The sequence below is a fragment of the Mya arenaria genome, chromosome 14 (genome assembly GCF_026914265.1).
Source record: "Mya arenaria isolate MELC-2E11 chromosome 14, ASM2691426v1".
NCBI classification, from domain to species: Eukaryota; Metazoa; Mollusca; class Bivalvia; order Myida; family Myidae; genus Mya; species Mya arenaria.
The window spans coordinates 19,941,500-19,959,485 of record NC_069135.1 but is presented as its reverse complement, the minus strand read 5'-3'; the positions used below and the strand labels follow the sequence as shown (position 1 = coordinate 19,959,485).

General features: G+C 36.8%; 1 protein-coding gene across 1 annotated transcript; it reads left to right on the top strand.

The window, feature by feature from the left end:
* The first annotated feature begins 12,106 nt into the window (after nucleotides 1–12,106).
* LOC128215901 (uncharacterized) lies at nucleotides 12,107–14,290 on the top strand. The gene is given in 4 exon segments (XM_052922505.1): nucleotides 12,107–12,322; nucleotides 12,748–12,853; nucleotides 12,856–13,072; nucleotides 14,182–14,290. Coding segments are annotated over 4 exon segments (648 nt in total).
* The last annotated feature ends 3,696 nt before the right edge of the window (nucleotides 14,291–17,986 follow it).

The following is a 17,986-nucleotide window of genomic DNA, read 5'->3' as shown; positions in this document are numbered from 1 at the left end:
CTTGTTTTGTGTCTTCTTGAATTTAAACATGAACTGTTACCATTTGTTTGCAGACAGACTATAGTATTTTTGATTCAACGAATTCATGCTTGCATTTTTAAACTACGCTATAAAGACGACTTCCTGGTTAAGAAAAAAAGTTAATCAAATCCCTTACATTTACCAAGATATATCCGATTACCATTGTTAAAACAGATATATTAGTCACTTAATGAGGTAAGCTTTATGAATATAGAAATATAAAATTGCAAATACAACACCTTCTGTATGTATATATACATGTATAATATGATTCAGGAAACAATTCATGAGTAGTTGGTTTTCCAACCAAGATTTTGAAAGTGGAGATTTTCTGTTTTATTCAAACAAATTCCTTCCCATAAATCATTCTACTCATCATAAAACAGTTACAATGTACACATACCTAAAAGGCCGTAATTCACGTATATGAATGCCGTAGTGTATATACCTGAATGTCGTAGTGCAAATACCTGAATGCCTTAGCGTACATACCTGAATGCCGTAGTGAACATACCTGAATGCCGTAGTGCACGTACCTGAATGCAGTAGTGCACTTACCTTGATGACGTAGTTCACATACCTGAATGCCGTCGTGCACTTACCTGGATGACGTAGTTCACATACCTGAATGCCGTAGTGTACGTACCGGAATGCCAAAGTACACATAACATGATAACCGTGTTAAATACCCGAATGCCGTAGTGCACGTACCTGAATGCCGTAGTTCACATACCTGAATGCCGTAGTGTACGTACCGGAATGCCAAAGTGCACAAAACATGATTAACGTGTTACATACCTGAATGCCGTAGTGCACGTACCTGAATGCCATAGTGCACATAACCTGAATGCCGTAGTGAACATACCCGAATTCCGTAGTGCACGTACCTGAATGCCGTTGTTCACATACCTGAATGCCGTAGTTCACGTACCTGAATTCCGGAGTGCACATAACCCGAATGCCGTTGTGCACATAACCCAAATTCCGTAGTGCACGAACGTGAATTCCGTTGTGCACATTACCTGAATGCCGTAGTGAACATACCCGAATTCCTTAGTACACGTACCTGAATGCCTCTGTGCACTTACCTGAATGCCGTAGTTCACAAACCTGAATGTCGTAGTGCACATAACCCGAATGCCGTTGTGCACATAACCCGAATTCCGTAGTGCACGAACGTGAATTCCGTTGTGCACATTACCTGAATGTCGTAGTGAACATACCCGAATTCCTTAGTACACGTACCTGAATGCCTCTGTGCACTTACCTGAATGCCGTAGTTCACATACCTGAATGTCGTAGTGCACATACCTGAATACCTAGTGAACATACTCGAATTCCTTAGTACACGTACCTGAATGCCGCTGTGTAATTACCTGAATGCCGTAGTTCACATACTCGACTGCCGTATGGCACATTACCTGAATGCCGTAGTGAACATACCCGAATTCCTTAGAACACATACCTGAATGCCGTAGTGTACATATCTGGATGCCGTAGTTCATATACCTGAATACAGTAGTGTACATGTCTGGATGCCGTAGTTCATATACCTGAATACCATAGTGCACGTACCTGAATGTTGTAGTGCTCGTACCTGAATGCCGTAGTGTACGTACTTGAACGCCGTTATTCACATACCTGAATGCCGTAGTGCACGTACTTGAATGCCGTAGTGCACGTACCCGAATGCCGAAGGTCACATACCTGAATGCAGTAGTGCACCTACCTGAATGCCGTAGTGCATCTACCTGAATGCCGTAGTGCACATACCTGAATGCCGTATGCACAAGTGAATTGCATGTACAAGTCATGTTTCACAACGTCGAAAATATCTGAACATATAAGAACACCTATAACTTAAACTTCTATTGACACGCCATTCTGGCTTACTTGTATAGAGTTTCAGCAATTGTTTTCAAGACGTAGTCCATCCCGGAGTATGTAAACTTGTATTTTGCAATTGAAATAACTCAAAGGGAACCTACCGTAGCAGTTCATTAAATTTAAGGCGTTGTAAAGTTGTGTGTAAAGTTAGAACTTTAAAAATGCGCGATAAAGTATAAACCAACATTGTGTTTAAGTATTGATCAAAGATTGCAATTCATAAAAACTAATTTTTTGCATATTTTTTCAGCATTACTAAATTTGAAGAATGAATTGTGTTATTGATATCATTATCCGGGTAATGAACGCAGTTGAGCAGGTAAATGATTGTGGAGTCAAAAGAAACTGAACACGTACTTAAAAAAGCCCAACTGTGTTCGTATCCCCTATAATGACATCCAATAGTTCATTCTTCCTTTAAAGAATTGTTAAAAATACTCAAATTAATTTTAGAAAACCTAACAGTAATTCTTCGAGAGCAAACAGATTACGAAATAAAAATATATTACATCTATTTAAATTATCAATTTGAATATATTTATACGTTTTTTTGTTTTATTTTAAACAAAAAACACAAAAGTCCAGGGGCAGTATTAATAAAGCATCATATGGAAAAGAATCAACCTTATGATAAAAAAAAATGTTTTTTACGTTGAATTTGAGGAAAACAAAGAAATTGTTTATACAAAACTATGAAAATAATCAAGCAAATATCAAAATTAAAAAGGCACATGTTCTGAACAAATAGTCTTTTTACATTTTTTGCGAACTGCATTTTTACACGAAATATTGCCTTGAAAATTACAATGACGATTTGGAATTGTTGGTGATTTTTTAGAACCTTTTAAATAGAAAATTCTCAATGAATCACGCTTTGTCGTTCCGTCATTGTATCCGGCATGCCATTATGCCTTTGGTCTATGTGGTCATAATACCTCATGGTCTAAAGATTTTCAATTGCAACGTTCCGTCTATCATACCACTGTGTTCGATATTTAGTTTTTACTTTACAGCGTTTCGTAGTATAGCTGGAAAGTATTGTCTTTACTGTACGGTCAGTTTGACCACAGTTGACCAATAGGCGATTGCCTTTTGTTATGAGGGGTCGAGTTATTCAATAGAAAGGATTAACGGTATAGACCGTGATTTTGGAGACGAAAATTGATTCAGTTCTAGCATGCACAGTAGTCTGGCAAAATTATGAGTTCGGTTTTCTTTAATTTATTTTCATAATGGACGAAAGTATCAGTGCCAATAGTGAGAATGTTTTAATGGACAGAATTGAGAAAATGATTTCTAACAAGCTAGCGTGTTTTGAGGAAAGGACCTCTCAGTCGCAGAAAGACATTGCAGACTCTCAAATCTGTAAGATGCAAGAGGACATTTTGTGTAACGATACGTATCAATTCAAGAGAAAAAAGTTGTGAAGACCAGTTCAAGTTTAATCTTAAAGTAACAACGTAGCTGAGGGAAACAGAAAGTCATGTTAGAAAGATGGACATTGAAGCAGCGGGAGCAAGCATAGCAAAAGGTATGGGTTTAATGATGCAGAGGCAAAAGCCTGTTAAGATGGCTGATGACTCTGAAATGGGTTGGGCTGTTGTGAAGGAATATGTTAGCAATCCTTTGGCTTCGGACTCTGAAGACGAAAAGAAAATTTCGAGAGCGGAAAACAAAGCGTTAAAGAAGGCTAAGCAGTTCCTGAAAACCCGGCCAGGCAGGGGTCGGTTTGCGTCACGTTTCGCCCCGTATACCAGCAGGGCGTCGGCTTCCCCACCTCCACCTTACGGAACAGGAGCCCCGATACCTACCGTGACACAGGCGGCTTTCACGGGACCAAAACCACAAAGACCTGGATTATGTTTCGGTTGCGGGAGACCAGGGCACTGGAAATTTGAATGCAGAGCTGGAGAAACACCCAAGACTTATGATAAGATATGTAGAATAGTAGATGATATTGTTAGTCAGAATAGATTTGAAAATTTTGATCAGCAAAAGCAATTGCTAAATTTCCCCGAACGGGCCTCAGAATGTTTGAACAGTGCGCAGGTAGAAAAATACCTCGTGACACCGGTCGGCAGATTGAAGCGTTGCATAGCAGAATGGGATAAAATTGGGGTTAATAACAATGTTTACATAAGAACCGTTTTATAAAAAGGTTACAAGTTGCCGTTTAAAACTTAACCTAACGCTGAAATTCTGAAAAATAATAAGTCGGCCAAAGATAACTCTGATTTTGTTGAAAACGAAATTGAAAAATTGCTGAGTAAGGGGTGCATATCCAAAATAGGTCAAGTTCCTCAAGTGGTGAATCCGTTAACTGTTGCTTTCGGAAAGAAGGGTAAACTCCGTATGGTATTAGATTGTAGGCATATTAATAAACATTTGGTTACATTTAGGTACAAATATGAAGATGTGTCGGTTGCTAAACAATTATTTAGAAAATCTGGGTTTTTGTTTACATTTGATTTGAAGAATGCATATCACATAATTGAGATATTTGAAGGGCATAGAACTTTCCTGGGATTTTCATGGGAGAAAAAAGTTACAAAATATTATGTCTATAATGTTTTGGCTTTTGGTCTGGCGACAGCTGGTTTTATTTTCTCAAAAGTTCTCAGAGTTGCAATAAAACATCTGAGGTCATTGGGTCATATGGTTGTAACATTTTTAGATGATGGCCTCGGGGACACATAAAATTTGATAAAGCCATGCATTTAAGTCAGGAAGTAAAACGGTTGTTCATTTCACTGGGTTTTTTGTTTGCTGAAGACAAATGTTCATGGGTGCCAGAAAAAGAACCACATGGTTGGGATATTTGTGGTGTATGGAAACAAACACTATACATGCTACCGAAGAAAGAATATTTCGATTAAAAAATGCATTAGATTCACTATTTTTTCAAGTTCGAAAAGATAAAATTTGTTTAGTACCTGTTCGATTTTTGGCTTCAATAGTGGGTCAAGTTATTTCATTGCAATGTAGCTTGGGGAAAATTGTTTGCTTTAAGACTAGATTTTTGTATGCATGCATAGATTCCAGATTGGGTTGGAATAGCATGATATTATTAAGCAGTAACGCTATTAAAGAGTTGGAGTTTTGGCGTCAAAATGCTAGGAATTTGAACGTTAAGGGTGGTTGTATAGCGAATGGGGTTCAGTCTGACATTGATTGTTTTACTGATGCAAGCCAATTTGGTTATGGTGGCTATGTTGCTCTTTGTGCGGGCGCCTTTATTAAAGGCACAGAGGTTTATGGCTCTTGGAACGAGCAAGAAACTGTGAAAAGCTCCACTTGGAGAGAGATTGAATCTGTTGACAGAGTAGTGAAGAGTAACGTTGATTGCTTACAGGGAAAGACTGTATGCATTGTGATAACAAGAATGTTATCTACAGAAGGGTAGCAAAAAGCCTGATTTACCTAGTGTAGCTGTTGCTATTAAGGAGTTTTGTGATATGAATAATATAACACTGAAGCCTAAACGGATACAGAGACAATATAATGTCAGAGCAGATTAATTAAGTAGGCAATATGATAACGATGACTGGAAAATGACACCTTGGGTATTTGATCAAATTGACAAGTCTTGGGGTACTCACACATGTGACAGATTTGCATCAAATTTGAATAATCAATGTAAGAAGTTTAATTCAAAGTTTTGGTGCCCTGGTTGTACTAGCATTAATGCTTTCAGAGTTGGAAAAATGATTTAAATTGGTGGGTGCCACCACCAGTATTTATCGCAAAAGTTATTCATAAATTTATGCACGAAAAGGCAAACGGTACATTAATTGTGCCTGTTGGAAATCTGCAGCTGTTTGGCCTTTGTTGATTGATGGAAATGTTTTTTTAAGAGCTTGTAAAAGACATCATAGTTTTGCCAAAGGATAATATTATTGCTAAAGGAAAAGGTAACAATGGGTTTTTTGGTCAAACACCAATGAAAGTGCAAATGATCGCTCTGAAAATAAGGCATTGAAGCCTTGAAGTTAGGGGTGAAAGATTGTCATATTTTTACAGATGATACATGATGATTTTCTTTGTATTTTGATGTGTTCATGGACATATTTATGTATTTTCAGGCATAGGACTGCAGGGCAACATAGCTAGGCAGATGCAGCAGGAGGGTTTGGCACAGAGTGCCAAAAATGTTGATATTGCCAAAAGTATGGCCAAGTATATTGTTATGTCAAAAAGTGAAAGCACATCCAAGAAATACCATAGTGCATTTAAAAATGGTGCGATTTTTGTGAATCAAATAAGTTTGTGTCGATGCCCGGAAGGCCAATTTGTGTCGCTATATATTTAACGGTGTTGATGGATGATTATGCCTCTTTTCACAAAGTTTCTGCAGCTGTTTACGCTATAAAGTGGGCCTATTCATTGATCAATGAAAAAGATCCTACAGACAATGGTTTCGTAAGGAACTTGTTGGAATCGTCTAAAAGAACTGCTAAGGAGCCAGTGAAGAGGAAGGACATTGTCACTTCGGAGTTGTGTATTCTGTTGATTTATGTGAAATAAGAAATTTGTGTATGATAACCTTAGCTTTTGCTGTTTTTTTGAGGTTCAATGAATTAAGTAATATAAAATGCAAGGATATAACTTTTAGTGATAATTTTGTTAAAATTTTCATTTCGAGAAGTAAAACTGATCAATACAGAGATGGCAATGAAATTTTGGTAAGCAGAGGCATTTCATCTGCATGTCCAGTTGCAATGTTGGAAAAGTACATGCATTTGGCAGATTTGAGCACAAAGTCTGATTCCTTTTTATTTAAGCCAATAAACCGATCAAAAAACAGCTGTTAATTGATTTCAAAAGATAAGCATTTAAGTTATACAAGAGCTAGAGAGGTTGTGATAGAAATGTTTAAGAAATTAGATCCTGATATTAATATAGGTTTGCATTCTTTGAGAGCTGGTGAAGCTTCAACAGCAGCTAATAGTGGTGTAGACACTAGATGCTTGAAACGTCATGGTCGGTGGAAAACAGACGTAGCTAAAGATATGTACATTAAAGATTCGGTTGAAAGTAGGCTTTCAGTATCAAAAAGCTTAAATATTTAAAGTTGAAGTAAATTGTTCAATAATCACTCCTTAAGTTTTAATCAGTAACTGTATATTGATGAAGGCATTATTAATTGGAAACTGTATTGGCTCTTTAAATTCTTTAAAAAAATTGCCTTAATTAGGACGTATAATATGAAGCCTCAAGCTCTAACTTTGAAATTTGATTCTAGCATTTGTGCACGCTATCGGCCAAACAGATAAATTTGTTGAGTTGTTGATTTAAGTATAGATATTAGGGTGAAGTAAAGTATAAATTGAGTAATGGAAATACTCTTTACTTTACAGCGTTTCGTAGTATAGCTGGAAAGTATTGTATTTACTGTATGGTCAGTTTGACCACAGTTGACCAATAGGTGATTGAGTTTTGTTATGAGGGGTCGAGTTATCCAATAGAAAGGATTAACGGTATAGACCGTGATTTTGGAGACGAAAATTGATTCAGTTCTAGCATGCACAGTCGTCTGGACATTTCGGTTTTCTTTAATTTTCAAAATTGATTTTATTGAAAAATGTATGTTATATTGATATCTTTACATTTTTTTTTGGTTTTCTGTTTTTGATAAATACATGTAGTATAATTGTTTAAGAAAAGATGCCTTAGATATATTACAACAATTTTTATTAGAAGTGTTCATAAGAATAAACGGGTGCAGTTTTCCAGAACATTTATACACCATACTATTTGTGTGATTTTTTTATCTCTGGCTTTTACTCTGGCCTATTGTATAAGATAAGCTTTCATTTGAATATATATGCTTTCAAGATATCAGTGATTTGTGTACATGAAAATTTGGACTAAACATACTTTGTCATATTGTCAAGGAGCATATTTCATGATTTGTATGCAACTGTGAAACTCTCATAAATATATAGATTTATTATCGATACATATTCTGATATTGACAAACGTGCTTGTTGAATAAAATATCCTTAGCATTTGTGCACGCTATCGGCCAAACAGATATATTAAAATTTTGTTGAGTTGTTGATTTAAGTAAAGATATTAGGGTGAAGTAAAGTATAAACTGAGTAATGGAAAGACTTAACATTAAGTTGGAGGTTGAAGGTTTGTATATTTTTTTTTTGTGTTTATCTTTTTATCTATTTACTTATTTTCTTAGAATAAATGGACTTGACATTCCTTTTATGAATAAGGAATGGCTGGGTTTTATTTTAAATCAAGTTGTTTGTGTTTAATTACTACGTATCACTACTGCGTTGAGGATGCAATTCGCTTTTAAAAAATAAATATCAGGAAAATGAAACATTTTTGTAAGAATAATGTAGAATATGTTAATTTCGAATAAATAAATATTATCTTAACTTAAACTTAAGTCTTTGAAAGTAGGCATGTTTCGAAATAAACCATACACAAGCATGCACCGACAATAAACGAAATACAATAGTATAAAATAATATTGATTTCATTACTTTTTTGTTTAACGGACATACTTGACAACACGCCTGTGTCAATAGAATTTCAGCCAGATATGGCCAATATTCTGTCTTAAAAACAAGATAATTGTAAAACCTATCTGTAAACATATCCATAACATATTCCATTTATTTTTGCCGCTGTCAGATTACTTCAGATTGTGCTTTTACCATCTATCATTAATTATGATTCTTATTCAATTATACAGTGTAAAAAGGTGATTTATTTTGAAAACGTGATACTTAAAATAAGATTGTGGAACTGGTTTATATGATTCCTATGGTGGAATATAACTGCCGGAAGATAATCTATTAACGTTCGCAAATTGTTTCGTGTTTACCACTTAATTAGCTATCTATTCAATAATCGCGTTATCTTTTTGGTAAGATAAATATCTTAAAAGGCCTAGTTTAAGGAATGTTTGGCATTACAATCCCCTGCTGTGCACTTTCTGCTAATTGCACTGGTGTCACAGTAGGGGCCAATTTCCTGTTTATTCGTTAATTGGCTCAGGGTCATTTAGGGTCCATTTCTAAAATAAAAATCCCAAGAACTGCACAGCAGGATACTCAGATCGGAGATCTTATAAGACAATTAGGCAATTAGATTAAGATCAATACACAGAGGTTCTGTACTATACTCAATTTCTTTTGGGTGGGGAGTCACTTATAGAAGTAATGTTTGGCATAACAATCCCCTGCTGTGTATCTCCTGCAAATTGCACTGATGTCACAATAGTGGCCAATTTCCTGTGTTATTCATCAGGGCCATTTAGGGTTGACACTTTTCGAGTAAATATTCTCATTGTCTCACTAAAACTTATTAAAAATATTAATAGTGTATATAGTTAATGTATTTATTAATCTGGAATGCATTTATAGCGAAGTGGTAACACGAATCTTATTACGTTAACCAGTTAGTATGTTAATTATTAAATGGAATTTGCAAACCATAACTTGTTAACCTGTTAGTGTTGTACAGCTGAAAAGATAATTGGCGGCAGTTCTGGGCACTTTCTATCCTGTTTTTACTAGATAGCTAGATAATTATCGCGACAATAAAGTCGCTAACAAGAAACAATTCGCGAACGTTAACAGGTTATTCTACGGCAGTTATCTACAACCATGGTTTTTACAACTGTTATTTTGTTTTTACCCTCCATTTATATTGATGTGTCAAAAAAAGAGTTTCACAGACAAATTGTGACTGTTTGTAAAATAGTTTGCCAAATATTAATTGTGTAATGCAAGAAATCAAGTAAGTATGTGTAAAAGTTTCAATCGTTGGCCTCGGTGTTATATTTTCTTATTTGTTCATCACCAAATCTGTTCGAGCATGTATTGAAATGAGTAAATGACTGTAAAAATAAACATAAGGATATTTTACTTAAACAAAATTCAATCGATAAACAGTCGCTTTCAGTGTGTGTATACCACGTGGTAAATTACGTCATATATGTAAAGTAGGAAGGCAACATTTTGTCAAAATAAAGATAACTTTGTATTGCTACACCAATTTAAATGAAACAAAGGGTAGTCTATGCCGCTTAAAGAGCCCCGCCTTCGTTTAATTATCGGCTGTATTGTGAAAAGGTTTGTCTAAGTTTTTTAAGAAAATCTTAATCAAACTCTGGTAAAAGACCGAAGGTGGGGCTCTGTAAGCGTAGACTGTGCTATATTCCATTTAAAATGGTGAAGAAATAGTGAAGTTATCTTCGTTTAAAGTCCTCAATCGAAGCAAAATGTTGCCTTACGACGTAACATATATAACGTGGTATACACACACTGAAAGCAACTGTTTACCAATCGATTGATTTTTTTAAGTTTATTAAGATTGAAATATCCATGCGAATACAATGACGCGGTATGGAATGTCCATGTGAGTACAATGTCAGGGTATGGACTGTCAATGTGAGTACAATGACAGGGTATGGAATGTCCATGTGAGTACAATGTCAGGGTATGGAATGTCCATGTGAGTACAATATCAGGGTATGGAATGTTCATGTGAGTAAAATGTCAGGGTATGGAAAATCCATGTGAGTACAATGTCAGTGTATGGAATGTTCATGTGAGTAAAATGCCAGGGTGTGGAATGTCCATGTGAGTACAATGTCAGGGTATGGAATGTCCATGTGAGTACAATGTCAGGGTATGGAATGTTCATGTGAGTTAAATGTCAGGGTATGGAATGTCCATGTCAGTACAATGTCAGGGTGTGGAATGTTTATGTGAGTAAAATGTCAGGGTGTGGAATGTTCATGTGAGTAAAATGTCAGGGTATGGAATGTCAATGTGAGAAAAATGTCAGGGTTTGGAAAATTCATGTGAGTACAATGTCAGGGTATGGAATGTTCATGTGATTAAAATGTCAGGGTATGGAATGTCCATGTGAGTACAATGTCAGGGTATGGAATGTTCATGTGACTAAAATGTCAGAGTATGGAATGTTCATGTGAGTACAATGTCAGGGTATGGAATGTCAATGTGAGTACAATGTCAGGGTATGGAATGTTCATGCGAATACAATGACACGGTATGGAATGTTCATGCGAATACAATGACACGGTATGTAATGTTCATGCGAAAACAATGACGCGGTATGGAATGTTCATGCAAATACAATAACACGGTATTGAGTGTCAGTGCGAATGCAAAGACACGGTATTTCATGTTCATGCGTATGCAATAATACGCGGTATGGAATGTCCATGCGAGTACAATGACGCGGTATGGAATGTCCATGCGAATATACTGACACGGTGTGGAATGTTCATGCGAATACAAGACACGGTATGGAATATACATGCGAATACAATGACACGGTATTGAATATTCATACGAATACAATGACACGGTATTGAATATGCATGCTTATACAATGACGCGTTATGAATTGCTCATGGGAATACAATGACGCGGTGTGAAATGTTCATGGGAATACAATGACGCGTTATGAATTGCTCATGGGAATACAATGACGCGTTATGAATTGCTCATGGGAATACAATGACGCGGTGTGAAATGTTCATGGGAATACAATGACGCGGTGTGGAATGTTCATGCGAATACAAGACACGGTATGGAATATACATGCGAATACAATGACACGGTATTGAATATGCATGCTTATACAATGACGCGTTATGAATTGCTCATGGGAATACAATGACGCGGTGTGAAATGTTCATGCGAATATATTGACACGGTATTGAATGTTCATGCGAATACAATGACACCGTATTCAATATTCATGCGAATTCAATGACGCGGTATGAATTGTTCATGGGAATACAATGACATGGTATTGAATGTTCATGCGAATACAATGACACCGTAGGGAATATCCATGCGAATACAATGACACGTTGTGGAATGTACATGCGAATACAAGACACGGTATGGAATATCTTTGCGAATACAACGTGTCTGTTTAAAGAGGGCATTTTACATCAGTTTCCATAAAATTGTGAAATAATAATTTCAAATCGTTATTCAAAAGAAAAAGAAAAAGAATCATTCAATATTATATTTATTATATATATTATTATCGACGAAATATGTTGTTTGCATTTTGCAAGAACTATTTTGAAATAAGAAAATCCACTTTTAATACCGTTTTATACATTTTATTCTGACAATGCATATTCTTTAGATAAAACGACAACAAACTGGTTTATCTTCATGACGGGATGCTATACAGGTACGATGTTAATGCCTCCGACCCATCCGCTTTGCCAACTTCTACTCACGGTATCATAACCGCAGATGGCTACGCAGTACCGAGAATGATAATAACCATAAATGGTCAAATGCCTGGCCCCACTTTAAACGTATACGAAGGACAAACTTTGAAAGTTCATGTGACAAATAACCTGTACAGTGATGCAATTGCCATTCATTGGCATGGAATTCATTAGATTGGATCCCCGTGGATGGATGGATGGTGCAGCTTAAGTGACCCAATAACCAATAATTCCCGGACAATCCTTCACTTACGAATTCGGGGTCTCTAGTGCAGGCACATTCTTTTTCCACAATCGCATTAGGATACTTCAAATGTTGGGGTTGAACGGCGCTCTTATTGTCAGAGAAAGAACTCAAAATGCGTCTGAGGAGCACGTCGTCTTGATATCAATACAACAATGAACCATCTACAGCTTCAAAAGAATATGTTTTGTGATAACAAACCATTAGAGGCGCCATTTGAGGTACCGGTAATCGACGGCACATCGTTCACAAAATGAAACGGCATGCAGGGCTTATAAACGGTCGAGGAAGATATGTCAATGAAAACAGCCTACACACAGGAGCTCCGCTGCTATCATTTAAGGTCGCAGCCGTGGGAAAATATCGCTTCCGAATTATTGGCGAAGGTAGTGCTTTTCCATTTAGATTCTCTATCGACGGACATAGTCTTAAAACAGTGGCTAACGACGGTTCGACATAGAACCGATAATTGCTGAGTCGATAATATTACACAATGGAGAGAGGTGCAATATTGAAATGGTAGCAGACCAAAGTGTCGGTATCTACTGGATTAGAGCGAAGACTCTTGAAGCCGAGGTGGACCACTCTGCTTACACCATTTTGCAGTATAACGAATCGGATACTTCTAAATCATTGACATCAAATCGGGCGTGTACCTCGAGCGACAGGTGTGTTGTTGTAAGTTGTCCATTTAAGTGTATCCTGGTGAACCAAATGTCGACTGTGTATCTTTTAATGATATAAAGTTTCCATCGAGTATGCCAGCGTTTGGTGCCAACCAACAAAACATTGAGGAAATGTACTTTAACTTTGTATTTCCCGGTGGATCAGGGTACAGATATGCTTCCGTTAATGGAAGATCCATGATGTTGTCGCCAGTATCTGCTCTTACTCAACCGCGTGAATTATACACTTTGTGTGACAACCATGATTGCGGAACCGCTAAAATATGTGTGTGTACATATGCAGTTAGTATTGGAGATAAGGACCAAATAACTGGCATGTATAGTGAAGAGAATGGAGATATTTCTTGTAATGGTTCGTACTGCAATGGACATATTGGAACAACACCTCATGGAATGTAAATACTATACCAGGACTAGAAACACAAATACCACCAATGAAGGACACGATAATGGTTCCAAAGGGTGGCTATGCTGTAATATTAGGGTAATATTTTTCAGATAGGATAGTTAATGTTGTAGGACCCACATTAATATATTGGTGTACATCAGAGCAGGTCAGGTACACGACTCAGCTTACGTCGGTCATATTGAAAATAAGTGAATGTGCTTAATAGCATTGTACTAATAGCAACAGTGACACCGATTTTGGCCGCTATATAGTTGGCTTCTCGTCGTTCATTCTCCAACACGCGTTCACCGATTTACGCTGGCGGCACTAAACTAGACTTAGCAAGTTGTGTGTCGGCAACCAGCATACGTTGTAGTGAGTATGTGCTCCCGGAGGTTAAGCATAGAATATAACTGTGGCAGCAAATGATTTGTTGTGACGGAAAAAAGGATGTATATACTCTCAAAAATGGTTCTTGCAATTTCGATGACCCTATCCCTTTGGCAACGCTCGCACATTAAACTTAGCTTGGGTAGTCTGTTCGATATCCTGAAATTTCATTTGATAAAGATGATCTTAACGTGAATATTCACATAAAATTTAATGTTTACACTACGAATCCAAAAGCGGTTGAAGTGAAGATTTCTTGTTAATTTGGAAAAACAATCTAGTCCTAATTTACACCAGGTTAAAAAAACTTCAGACTAAAATCAGCTTTATATGAGGGAAGGGCCTGGGGAAAATGTTTCCCAAACCCAACCACACCACGTACGAAGCGTTCCTCTCGGTTCCTGGGAGAGGGGCGCACGTGATCTTGCGATCTCGAAGTGCGTCCCCTTTAACGCTAAATCCTCGGTATCCCCCTGTTTACAGAACATTCAATTAAGGATATTTATATAAATACATAACTTCTTTAAAGCTAGGAGTTGGTATAAGTCCCAGGTAAAAGTTAACTACAAAAGGACACCAGATTGACATAAACAATATCTGAGGCTTTATAGTTATATCTTAATTGTCCTGTGTTATGATGATCTTATGCGAGGAAGCATTATTTAACTGATATATTCTTACTGATTACAGACTCCAATATCGCGAAAATTATTATACATGACACGCATTTCATTAAACCAAATCACTTACTTGAGGCTCAATTTTTCAATTAAAAACATATAGTTTATCGTATTAATTTAACATATAGTTTTCTTGAAAAGCTTCAGTGCTCTTTAAAATTTGAATATTTTACAAACCAATCAAATGTTGTTCATATTTGTAATATGCAGGTCACTTATTTGTTTTCATTGTATCTTTCTTTCTTTTTTGTTTTACGAAAGTTTAGTATGTATCTGTTGTTATTTATTTATATTATTATTATCAATAAGTACATTAAACAGTCATACCTTGGTATATGAACAATTATCTTAGTGTCTTTTCACTTATTTGTCATCGAACGACAATTCCTAGTTAAGGAAAACATTCTTACATGTTTGCTACTTGTTTGATTATTTTTGCAAGTATAAATCGGATCTTAAAGCTTCAATGATTGTATTTTTACAATATAAAGTTACCAAAATATGATACTTGTAAACACACACACACACAAACACACATGCACGCACGCACGCACGTACATGCACACACACACACACACACGCACACACACACACACACACCCACACACACACGTGAGCGCGTGCTCGCGCGCGACAAAAACACACTCTGAAACTCGTTTTTGTGTTTGTTTTGTTAAATAAGATGTATTTTTTACTGAATGAGATGAGCTATATGAAATAGAAATATATTAATTATTGTATATACACAAGATGATACAGGACACAATTCATGAATTGTTGGTTTTCCTACCAAGATTTTAAGAGTGTAGATTTTTTTCATTTTGGTCGTTCTTAAATTTGTAGTGAAAACGAAAATATGTTTTAAGGCTAAACAAATTTACGGGTTGGGGGTTTTATTAGTCGGTCGGTTAAAGCCAAACAAACTCTTTATTAACTGTGGCCTCGGTGTAAATCAAGGGATTTACACGAGTGGATCCTGGATTTGACATTAGAGCGGGACCACTTAATGTTGTGTTTGGTCTTAATTTATGCATAACTCCTCTACAATTCTGAGTATGATACCAAAACTTCACTTGGCTCAGCTGGGTGGTGGGGTCGTGTGTGTCCTCGCCCGAGTCCGCTAGTGATACATAAATCCGCTATCTGCACTGGAACAAACGTGACACCAATATGTGTATATGGTAGGTTGAAGATCAAACGCGACAATCCTTCTATTTAATCGGTTTGACATCGAACTTACAAGTATTAACATTGTTTACGGTTCATTTATTTTTAATTTGGTACTTTCGGAATCATTGCATCGTGAACTCTTTCTCTTATTCTTTATTCGATAGGTTGCGGAACGCCATGTGTACGTGTTGTTATGGAGCGAGTAAGTGTGGCATTTTAATTCCTTTCAATGTAATAGTTAAATGAAATGAATTAACATGTTAATGATTAAGAATGGGTGGATTGAACGTAGCGAAGGACCTCATCTCAATTATTGAGGTTAATTCAGGTAATCTAACTGACTTAGAAAACAACCTCATTGGCTGACACATTGTCAACGCAATTTCTGACATCCGCAAAAGTTGAAAATCTTAATGATTAAGTCTAGTACTTAATGATTGCCAATCTGCAATTTCATTGGCGGTAAATGTAGGTTAAATTCTAAGACCGGTTGCATTCAAATTAAGACTGCGCACGTATCTGATTGGCTGAGTGCACGTACTTCAATGCAGTTCTACATGTACCCGAATGCCGCTGTGCACGTTCTTAAATGCCCTAGTGCACGTACCGAAATGCCGTTGTGCCCGAATTTGAATGTCGTTGTGCACGTACCAGAATGCCGTTATGCCCGAACTTAAATACCCTAATGCACGTACCGAAATGCCGTTGTGCCCGAATTTGAATGTCGTTGTGCACGTACCCGAATGCCGTTGTGCACGTTCTTTTATGCCCTAGTGCACGTACCGAAATGCCGTTGTGTCTGAACTTGAATTCCGTTGTGCACGTACCGAAATGCAGTTGTGAATGTACCCGAATGCCTTTGTGCACGTTCTTAAATGCCCTAGTGCACGTACCAGAATGCCGTTGTGCACGTTATTTAATGCCCTAGTGCACGTACCGAAATGCCGTTGTGCCCGAACTTGTATACCGTTGTGCACGTTCCAGAATGCCGAAGTGCACATTAGGTTGCTCTTGCATACATGAACAATTACTGTTTCACGGCCTCTCAAATATCTTAACACTTGAGATTACCTATAAATTTAACTCCTAGTGACACGCTTTTTTGGCTTACTTGTATAGAGTTTCAACATTTATTTTGAGATCAAGTCCACACACCGTGCAATGCAAACTTGTCTCTTACATTAAAAAAAAAAATCAAAGGGAGGCAAACGAAGCAGATTATCGAATTTAAGTCGTTGTAGAGTTGCGTGAATAGTTAAAACTTTAAAAATGCGCGATGAAGTAACATCCAACATTATGTTTTATCATTGCAATTAGATTGCAATTCATTAAATATCATTTTAAGCGTGTTTATTCCACTTTATGACAATGAATCGGTACCATATTGGAATAGCGATGATGTTGGTTATCGAAACTAGGACTGGTATGGAACGAGAAAAATGCCAAAGAACAAATTATATTTGTGAGTTTTCAATGGATGTTAACTATAAGCGGTCAATGGTAGATCAATAAGACAAGCTTGTTTACCTACATGACGGAAATATCTTTGTATACAATGCTAATGTATTGGACCCGGAAGCAGCAACCGTTCCATAGACTTTGTATTTGCATTCGGGTACCACATTCCATACCATATCATTAGGATTAACAGGCAAATGTCGAGTCAAACTCTAGATGTCTACGGAGGACGGAGGATCAAATCTTGTGCGACAAATAAACCTTTTAACGACAAGACAAGACTGGCATGTATTCAATTTGAGAAGGACACTGTGGATTGATGTTTCTAGATTCGTTACCCAATTTCCGATTTGCCAGAACGATTTCATTGTTAACAATGCCGAGACCCTACTTATATCGCAAATTAGAAGCCAGAGCGCATTCTGAGTTTGACTAAATACAATCACGCATGGAGTGAGGATCTGCATTTGGTAGGAAATATCCGTGGTTACCAAATTGACTGACAACACAGGGATCGAGTTTGGGCCTTTCGATAATACCTTCTTTACAAACCTGGAGATATACTCTGTGCCAATGAACGGAAGAGGTAGATCGTTAAAAGATGGCAGGACACATAACAACACTCCGTTACACATTTTCGAGATGAAACAAAATATTGAATACAAGTTCAGAATAATAGGAGGAAGAATATCGTTTTCATTTTGATTTCGATCGACGGACATCTTATCACTCTAGTTTAATCGGATGCTTTAGATACTAAGGTTATAGAAGCTGATGCTTTTATTCTATTGAACGATCACATATATTATT